The following is a 10426-nucleotide window of genomic DNA, read 5'->3' as shown; positions in this document are numbered from 1 at the left end:
TAGTTCTCTCCTTTTAAAAGCAATATGCTAGCCACCAGGTAGATGTTCACTGTGATTCCTGATTTCTCTTCCTACAGAAGTTCCTCTTCCTCTATTCTCCTTGCTGCTGTTTATCCATCCATCCATCCACGTACCCATCCATCCATTCATCCCGCCCTCCATCCAATTACTTATCCATTTAGCCATTCATCCTCCCATTCAGAATTGCACACACACACCTATCCATCCATCCATCTATCCATTCATCCATTTATTCATGTATTCCTCCATCTATTCTGCTGACCTTCCACTTATTCAGCCTTTATTGAGCACCTACTATGTGCTACAAATACAAAGAGAAACAGTCTGACTCTTGCCTTTGAGAAACTCCCAGGCTATAGGGCAGGGGCAGACAAGTAACAACATGGGTAGAAAGCTCTCCTAGAAGTATGTACTAGGGACCATGGGACTTCAGAGGAGGAAGGGGCTAACTAGTCAGGAGAAAACTGACCAGTTTTCTGACTGGCCTTCAGGGAGGGCCAGGTATCTGAGCTTTGACTCCGAGTCTTCTTGGTTCTATCCTTCCTCTGCGCCCATCGTTCCCCCTGTACTCCATTCATTCATTCTGTTATCTGTGTGCTTGGGCTGAGGGCAGTCCCATTGGACAGAAAGCAAAGACTCCTCCCCAAAAGTTGCACAGGGGCTGGGTTTTACCTCCTGGCTTACCTCCTGGCTTTCTTGCTTTAGTTAGGCCAGCCTTCGCTTTCATCTATCAGAAGAGCTCTCTTTTTATCACTGGACCCTTGCAATCACTTGCACTCAGGCAGCAGGAGTTACCCCCACCTTCAGAGAACCAGCCTACCACTGCTGCTTTCCCAGCAGTTTCTGGGGAAGAGGTTCGTTATGGGTTCTCACTAAGCAGGGGGTAGGAGGGGGGACGTGGGGTGTGTATGTGTGTGTGATGGAGGCATGTCTGCGTTTCCAGGGATCAGTTGACCCCCAGTATGGCTTAAATCCTCATCCAGAAAGCTTTGCCCCATTCCCCTCAACTAGCCAAACCAACGTTCTTGGGCCTGCCTCTAGTGCGTTCCTCCAGGCAGCCCACAGCCCTCGGCAGCAGTGTGCTCGGGGCCAGCCTGAAACTTGGCTCCCAAAGACTCTTCTGCCCTGATGGTCCCTCTGACCACAGTGCTTGGACTCTTGGGACTCTGCTAGGGCTCTGGTGGGGGTTTCAGATGCAACTCAGCTCTCCAGGGCTAAGGACAGAGAAATGGTCCAGTAGAGGCTTCATGACTTCCTGCCTCCTAGGCTGCTGTGAGATGGATGGCTCCCTCCATCTGCAAATTGTCCCTGAAGTGGTGGCCCAGCAGAGCTGGGGCAGGCACTGCAGGGCCAGTGGAAAAAGTAACATAACAGGCACCTCCTTCCTAGGCTCCTCAAGTGTTTCTGTCTCCCAAGCCCCACCCAAAGGCTGAGACCGGCAAAGTTTTCCTGCTGGAGGGTTGAGGAGCAGAAGACCAGGCCCAAACTTGGTCCTCCTGATCTCCCCACAAGGGCACCATCAGGACTAACACTAGGATTCTCTTTGTTTCCATGGGGACTCCTCTACAGAGGGGTCCGGGCCCAGGCAATACAAAGAGCTCAGTCGAGGAGTCTACAGAGTAGCTCTCTTTAGGGGAATTTTGCTTCCCTCTCAGGCTGTCCTGCGGCTTAAGTCCATATGGATGAGCCTATTGGGAGAAAATCTAGACTGTATGCCCTGGGGATCTGGGGCTCCATCACCCAGACTCAATCTCTGGGTGATTCTGCTCTCAGCTGAAAGGGTGAGCCTATGAGACATGGAAGCTAAGCAAAGATAATCATCAATATCCACCCAATCAATGACAATGATGCAGAACAAAGATAACCAAAACCTGCAGTGAGTTGGGTAAATTTCAGAGAAAACATCATGAAAATTACAGTACGGGCACTTGGGAACAGTGATAGCACACGTCTTCCAACACCCAGACGAAGAGCAGGGGCAGTAGTCCTGCTATAAAGCCAAGGAATGACCATGGGGAATAGTTTACTTACAGATGCCCGACACCTAGAGGCTCTTGCTAGGCTAACAGCTGTTTTCTATTTGTGAAAAAGGTCTTTATGTCAACAGAACCTATGGAGACCAGTGCCCACAGATTGGAGTAACTAGGTCTGTGTGGCAGCCGTGAAAGTGCCTGGCTCACATCTCCTTTCAAGAGAACCTGCTGTGAGGAGAGAATTGGCTGATAGGTCCCAGCTGCTGCACCTCAGTCTGCTATGAGGTTCGTGTCCCCCCATTTCTGCTCAGTGGAGGACTCTTCCAAAAAGCAGTCTTGGCCTGGGACTCCCCACTAGCCTTGCTGAGACTTTCTTATAGGGGCACTGTAATCTAAGACTCTTCCCACCCAATTTTTCCTTCCTGCTCTCCTTTCTCAAGGGTCAGGAGACACTGCCTGCCTATTTCTGCTCCTGTTCCTGCCCCCTTCCCCCTTCACAGCTGTTTTCTCCTATTAATCTCTTGCACATCTAATTCTTGGTATCTGCTTCTCAGAAGACCCAAACTGAAAATCTACTATATTCAGTCTGGATCTACTGGAAAGTAGATTCTCAGGGTGGGCAATTCTGGACAGTTTTATAATAGCTGGAGAGGCCTGCAAACAGAATTGCTGGGGGAGTGTTGGAAGGAGATTTGGAGAAAAAGGGCTCAAAAATTAGAGAAAATGAACATGATGCTTTGCAGCAAACGCAATGAGCTGGGTAACTTGTGACACATGTTCACCTATGGAGGACCAAACACTCGATGGAGCTGGGTTTTCAGCTCAGCCCCACCACCTCTTTGGGTAAGTCGTTTAGTCCTACTTTCTTCATCTATAAAATGGGAATACTTTTACTTACCTTGTTGGGTTGTTGTAAGAAGGGAGAGGATGATGAGTTAAAGCACTCCACTGCGCGGCTGGCACAGGTACTCTCAGATCAGAGTGGCCCTTGTGAATTCTTATTTCCCTTTAGGAAGAGAAAGAATGTCTTTTCTCTTGTTTGAGGCCAGGCAGGGACTGGTTCAATAAATAAATAAAAGCACTGGGTTCACCCTGGGAGGGGGAGGGCTCTCCTTTTGGCCCCTGGGAAAGGGGAGGGCTCTGTATTCACCCAGGGGGAGGGTCAGTGGTTCCACTTGGACTTTGGTGTTTCCTGCAGAGCATCCGTGTGGTGGGTGGACAGAGATGGGAAGCGGAGGGGAAAGGACCTTAGAATTTAAGGTGACATGGTTTCTGGGCAGTAGCTTCAGACGGATGAAAGATGGATCAGAACTGGATCCTGGAGGTGAAGCCAGGACCCAGACCCAGAAGGCCAGGCCCCTTTGGGTCCCTCTTCTTTCCTTTGTTCATAACCCTCAGCTGAGAGAAGTTAAGCTGCCAGCAACATGCTCCTGTGCCCAAGAGGACTCAGTGGTAGGGATGCAGTGAGTTTTAAAGGGGGCTTTGTCTTCAGAGTCACCAGGCAGTGGCGTAGGGCTTGGTTCCATGTGGGGATGAGGGTGGACCCAGTGAAAGGGGGAATCCTGAGTAGACACAGGCCAGGTGTCTGGTCCCGAGAATACCCTCGGCCCATCCCTGACGACCCACAGCTCACCACACACCTCCAGCTCTGGCCTGGGTACCCAGTATAAGGCAAGCCCCACTAGGACTAGCCGCACCCACACAACTCTCTGCTACCTCCGTGGCAGCTTCTTTGAAGAAGTCCATTTTTCTGAAAGGAAAGGTAGATCCCCAGTGAAGTTCCTCAGGGGCTGATTCTAGGGAGAAAAAGGACAGAAGGCGGCAGTTCATCTAAGCAGGCCCTCTTTTACCTCAAACCCTCCTCCCACACCACAAGGTGTCTGGTTCTGGCTGTCAGGATGCTCTGTGGCCTGGCACCCTTTTCTGTTTAGTAGAGAGTAGCCAATAAGCTAACCACATCAAGGACGGCATCTCCTCCAGGGCAGGGACTGGCAAATGTCAGCTGAACTGGGCTGAACTGGGTTCTCTGCAAATGAAGGACTGAAAGAACTGCGGAGGTAGAACGTGTGAATGCCCCTAAACCCACCCACATCCACCCCCCCACCCTCCTTCATCTTCCTTAACCTTTCCATCCCCTCTTCTCTCTACACCCTCACCTTCTACCATCTCTCCCTCTGTCACTCTGCACACCCATGCCCCTACAATTTGGGAGGTCCCTGGGAGGGACTTCACTTAGGATACTTAACTCTCTCTGTGCCAGGTTCTGCATCTGTAGAACAGGCTAAAACCTGTAGCACCCGGCTGTTGTGGGGTTGAAAGGAGATGAGGCAAACACAGCAGCTGGGCTCGATGCTGCAGGGCCTTGGGAGGAAGACTGAGGAGCTGGCGTGGATCTGGGGCTGCAGTTCCCAGCCAAGGAGCAAGAGACTGGGGACAGAGTGGAGATGAGGGTGGGGGTAGGAGTGGGAGGTCCTGAAGGGCCAGAAGCCCAGAGAAGATCTGACCAGTTGGCAGAGGAAGTGAAGGGCCAAAGGGCCCTGCCGAGAGGCAGCTCTGATCCCCAGCGCTGAGTGGACACAGTGTCCTGGGTTCTCCCTGTCCCCATTGGCCTCCAAGGGATCAGGTGTTCAATTAGCATTTCAGAGAGCATCTATCAAACCAGGTGCTGGGTTGGGCCCTTTGACTCATTTTTTCTTCGTTACTCCTCACAGTGATCTACATGTAAGATAAGCATTATTATTCCCATGATACAGAGGAGCACATGGAGGGTCAGAGAGATGTTTGGGGAGCTGGCGAGGAGCAGAGGTGGGACTCAATCAGTCTAGGTGACTCCAAGCACAGTACTCTCCATCCTGCATCAAGATGTCCACCTTGGTTCTGCCAGGCCATCTACCTCCTGCCGGTCCCTTGGGCTAGGTCCTGGGAATGTCACATGAACAGGACAGATTCAGTCTCACCTTCACACAATTCACATTCTGTGAATTGCGTGAGAGACTGATAAGTAACTGGGCAGATATGGCAAGCATGGTAGGAGCTATCTGAGGTGGAACCTCCAGGAACTGAGGATCCCACACAGGGGATCAGTTAAGGCCTCCTGCTGAGTCACGGCAAAGAAACATGAGTGCCCAAAGAAGCCCCTTCCCCCAAATGTGGTTAGTTTACTTCTCCAAAGTCAGGCCAATAGCAATGCCAGGTAAAAGTGACATCTGCAAGGAGGCCCTTCCTGCCTCCCTCCCTCCCTCCCTCAGGCATCACCTCTCAGCACAGCCCCAGGTCCCTGAACTACAGCGGTTCCCATGGGGGACGTATGAACTAGGACTAGAGCCAGCTCTGGCCGTGACTCTCTCCCAGGGGCTTGGCAGGCCCTGCCTCCTGTTCTTCATCCCCTGGTGGGTCTGGGGGTCTCTGGAGAGAAGAAGCTGAATGAGTCACACTGAGGCCTGTCCTCTACTACCCTGATCCTACTCCTCCCACATTGCTCACAACTTCCTCTGAATCTAAGTCAGCAAAAGCTGGCCCCTCCACTCAACCTCCTTGCCTTCCTTATAATTCTCAATGCCAGGAATAACCTCCCCCAGCTCATGCAATGATCCCCCTTTTCAACTGAGGGCCTCCTCAGTCAAGAAGTATTCCTGCCTAAGAGGAGAAATATCTTTACTTACCTTCAGGGAATAATCGTGTAGATGTGCTCTAGGCCTAGGGCCTTTCTTAATGGTGGTGCCCCAGAAGCTGAGTCAGTGATTGGTATGGCTTACGGGAAGCTCTCAAAGGCTCCGTGGTATGATGATGGCCCACTGCACTAGCCCTAGCAAGTGACAACTTTCTCTACCTGCAAGCTCTCTCCCCTGTTCTGGGGAGAGGGACATCAGGGGGACTTGGTGGACACACAGGAGCTCAGAGGGAGAATCAGAGATACTGACCTTGTATACAAAATGGCTTTATTAAAAAATTCAGCAATTAGGAAAACAAAGCCTTCTCAAAGGTTCTATAAAAAAAGTACAATTTTTAAATAAATGCATCAGAAAAGTGGCAGCCACATACACCAGCCACAGTCACAACCCTGGGGGATGGGAGAAGTGCCCAGAGTCCCAAGAAGAGGCTGGGCACAGGGGTCTTTGGATGCTGTAGGGCCAGGTACTAGAGCTACCAGGCAGGGGCCCTTTCAGTTTTCCTTTCCTTGGAAAAAATGTAAAGAATCTGGCAAGCATAGGAAATTCTAAGTCTGAAGCAGAACGATACAGAAGTCATTTATAAGGCACAACTGACTCCAGCCCTAAGGCACATGAAGTGGATGAACAGGAGATCACAGCCACATGGCCCCCAGTTCCGGTCATGCTCCTGGTTGGCACCCCCTCTGGGTTTGGCTACAGGTTAAATTAAGGTTGATCAAGTGGACAGTAAAATCCCTGCAGGCAGGGCCGTGGAGCCGGTCTTGAGAAGAGATGTATTGCTTCACTAGAAAAACTGGTATCTTGCCCTGCCAGGGCAAGAAGGATCACATTGGCTCCCAAGAAACGCCCCTATGGAGAGCACCAGGCCACCTGTCCCACCTTGTCATCTGAGCCACTGTGGGTACCCGCCCTGGACAAGGAATTTCCAAGGGCAGTCCTTTCCAGCTAGGCATTTAGACAAAGAGACACGCTGGAGCCAGGGTTTCACTGTATGGCAACACAGAAGCTGGCATTGTCAAAACCAGTCCCCCAAAACTGCTGGCGCACACCCATGGTCACTGGTGACAGGCCTCCCTGGTGACATTAGGCAGTGGGTAGACGAAGAGGGAGAAGTCCAGGATATACTTGGGCAGGACGTCCTGCAGCAGGGCCCGTGGGGCACTGCACAGGTGGTAGTGCAGGCTTTCGGGGCTGGCTGGCCTGTACCAGGCCTGGCGAGCTGGGAATCGGACATGGGGCGGTGCCCGCACCCACTCCAGCACCTGGTTGGCATCCGCCTCCAGCCGCTCATAGGAGCCCACAAAGTCATAGCGCACCGCACAAGGCTGGCACAGGTGGTACACGGGCATCCAATGCTCGTTCATGCGCTCGGGGTCCTCATCCGCCAGGTATCTCAGAAACTCAGGGAAGGTGACATCGTCCCCCGCAGGGCTGGGCCCCGCTCCAGCCCTGTACCGCTTCACGATCTCAACTCCGTAGCGCTGCTGGTACTCTCGGATCTCACCAAACTTGTTGCGGTAAGCAGAGAGAAGACGCTCCAAGGGGTCCCGCACAAACAGGAACTTGAAGTAGTGCTGGAGGCGGTAGCGAATCTCGTCAGGCCGCAGGTCGGCCAGGAACACCAGGTCGCTGCGGTGGTCCATCTTGAGGCGGACGTCCACGTTGTCCAGGACTCCCGCCAGCACCTTCAGAACCCGCTTCCAGTTGGAGCAGGCCACCTTGGGCACATAGCAGTAGAGGAAGCGGTAGCGGTCACTCACGAGGATGTGGCGCAGCAGGGTGCGCCGCTGCCCCACCGGCAAGTCCCAGGGGTCCCGGGGCATGCCCGGTTGTCCGCACACTGCCCGCAAGGTCCGGTTCCGGACGTCCTGCCTCACCTGCAGGTCCGAGTCCCCCGCATCCAGGGACAGCCTCCCAGGCCTGGGGACTGTCCCGCGCCAGACCGCGTCCTCGCGATTGGGAGGGTGCAGGGGAAGGGGCTTCATCTCGGCCAGGATGCCCCGCTCGATCATGAGCAGCAGCCCGCTGGAAGCCACGATCACCGCGAACATCAGCATGGACGGCAGCAGGAGGGGCGGCCCGCCCAGCCCAGGCCGGGCCCTGCCCAGGGGCGCCCGCCTCAGCGCCCGGCCCAGGGGCTCGGCGCCATCTGGGGCCGCCAGCGGGGTCAGCGGGCGGGGGAACATTGTGCTCTCGGGGCGGGGGCCTGCGTGGGCCAGGCTGATCCGAGGGCTGTACGGGAGGCGGGCTCGGGCTGGGGGCGGGCCCGAGGGCTTGGACCCGCGGAGCCCGGAAGGGATCCGGGAGAGCAGCGCTGGCTGGAGGCCCCCGGCGCGCGCGGGGTGGCCCACTCCCGGGATGCGGCGCCGAAGCGGGCGGCGGGCAGCGGGCAGCGCGCGAGCGCGGCGAGGGACCTGGGCCGGATGTCCCGCCCGGCCGCTCTCCTCCCCCGGCCCCGCGGTGACACAGGCGCAGGGGCGGGCCCAGGCCAGGGGCGGGGAGAGGGGCGGGCCCCCTGCAGTGAGCGGGCTGGGAGGGCGTGTGCCGACCCCTACCCTGCAAAGGGCGCCTGAGCCAGAGTCGCTCTGGTCCTCCGGCCTTCGGGCACAAAAGCTGCCGAGGCCCCAAAGGCAGAAAAGACCGAGGCCGCGGTTCCCTCTCCCAGGCACCGCGTGCTCAGGAAGCTGGACGGACAGAACCTGCACGCAATGCCCGGCCGCCGCACTCTCTGACCCGGCAGAGCCCTTACTCCAACAGGTCTGGAGGCAAGGCGCCGCTGCACCCTTCTCCCAAATTTCTGGAGGTCCCAGTGTGCTCCCCTATGTGCTGTGTCGGGCTACTCCAATAAAAAGCAACTAGACTGTCAGGCAGAGACAATGGATCAGCTCTATGGTGACCCTTAGGATTTAAAACAGCAGCTGGTGGTTACAGTGTTTATCCATTTACCCAATGGATGTCTTGAAATGGAATCTCCTGTCTTCCCTCCTCCAGGCCTGAAGAGCTGGGACACTCTCTGGTGAGGGGCCGGTGACAAGTTGGTACCTCATGACTACTGGTGTGATCAGCACACATTTGAAGGATGAGAAGCTGGGGCCATTGAGTAGCAACTTCCTTGCCTGGAGCCAAACTGTGTGCTCAACCCCACCAGGCTAGCCATGTAGATAGAGGCAGACAGGGAAAGACTTGGATGTCAGGGGACAGTTTTTATTGATCTGAACTGTATCCACACTTCACTGTTAAAAGTGGGCAGCCAGCGAGGCTCTGAAACAGAGTAGTGTCCACAGTTGTTGAGGCAGGTGTCATCAGTGTTTTGTATTCATTATCTCTAGTTGTCACAGCCACGCTGCGCATTCCCACTGAGCAGCTCAAGAAACAAGAGAGGCTCAGGGAAGCTGAGACTCTACATGGATTGGTCTGATTCTAAAACCTAAATTCCCAATCACAATCCTTCTGAGATTAATGGAGCACAAATGTGGAGGGAGAAAGCAGCTGACCCCAGAACACACTGTACTGAGGGGGAAATGGCAAAGAAGATGCCAGAGGCTCTGAGTTTAGTGAGTGATGAGCGGAATTCAGAGGATGAGGAGTCCTCAGGAATGGGAAGCCTGGAGGCCTTCAGCTCCTCAGAGCAGACTCCATACTCCCAGTCTGAATGCTAAGGCTGCACCATTCACTGATTTAGAAGTTTGCATCAGGGTTCACTCCTCACTAAACTGCTCCTTGTTTCCAAGAGAACCGAAGGTAGATTTATGGTAGTGGGATTACTTCTACTGAAGTCTTTTTAAAAAAAGAATAAAAGTACATCTTTTATGGGCTTTTCCAGGTGGCTCAGTGGTAAAGAATCCGCCTGCCAATGCAGGAGACGCAGGTTCAATCCCTGGGTTGGGAAGATCCACTGGAGAAGGAAATGGCAACCCACTCTGACAGTCTTGTCTAGGAAATCCCATGGACAGAGGAGCCTGGTGGGCTACAGTCTATGCGGTTGCAAAAGTCAGATACGACTAAAGTGACTGAACAACATTTTTTATACCAGAAGAAAAAACAACTTTGAGAAAGTGTTTGCTGAATGGGTCACATGTGTTCACTTCTCTGAGCAGTTTTCTGTTAAGAGTCACAGTAAGGCAGTCTGAATACAGGAATAGCCACTTACTCTAAAGGAGTCCCTAGACAAAATACTTGTCTCCAGACCAGTTTCCTGTCTGTAAAATGATAGGATACCGCCCATCTCACGGGACTCCTGTGGGCAGCACACTGATGTCAGTGCTACAGTAGGTCCATGGTGGTGTTTGTGTCACCAATAACCCTTATGGAAATGCACCTACCCAGACGTGCTTACAAAACGCAGCAGACGGCTAAGCAGCATTAACTGCCTCCAGGGAACACCCCCAGCCTTAGACGATGGCCCACCTTGGACACAGTCAACACTGAGGCTTTGGGGCGAGGGCTGGATTGACTGAACCAATGGTCCAGGTTTGACTCCTTGCCTCATGATGTGGCCTTCAATTCCTCATGAGTGATAGCTGCAAGATGCCAAGGCCCTCAAACAGCTTCTGCTGACCAGTTCTCCAGGGGCATGACCGAAGGTGATGAAGTAGTATCTTCACCATGCAACCACTTGGAGGCGAGTTCCCAGGTCACCAGCCAGGTGAGAACTGGCGACCCAAGGATTTCCCTCACCCAGGCAGGTGGCTTCAGCTACTGCGACGCGAAGAAGTCAACTCCAAGTTGCCAGTCCCTGTGTCCTCTCCTCATGCTGCTCTC

The 10426-nt window shown here is 53.8% G+C and overlaps 1 protein-coding gene across 1 annotated transcript; it reads right to left on the bottom strand.

The window, feature by feature from the left end:
* Window positions 1-5910: 5910 nt before the first annotated feature.
* On the bottom strand, window positions 5911-8097 carry CHST14 (carbohydrate sulfotransferase 14). The gene has a single exon (XM_027553538.1). It carries the CDS (start codon window positions 7849-7851, stop codon window positions 6721-6723), a length of 1131 nt encoding a protein of 376 aa, XP_027409339.1. The 5' UTR covers window positions 7852-8097; the 3' UTR covers window positions 5911-6720.
* Window positions 8098-10426: the final 2329 nt, after the last annotated feature.

This window comes from Bos indicus x Bos taurus, chromosome 10 (assembly GCF_003369695.1).
Source record: "Bos indicus x Bos taurus breed Angus x Brahman F1 hybrid chromosome 10, Bos_hybrid_MaternalHap_v2.0, whole genome shotgun sequence".
Lineage (NCBI taxonomy): Eukaryota > Metazoa > Chordata > Mammalia > Artiodactyla > Bovidae > Bos > Bos indicus x Bos taurus.
The sequence above is the reverse complement of the archived record's forward strand: the minus strand, read 5'-3'. Positions and strand labels throughout refer to the sequence as shown.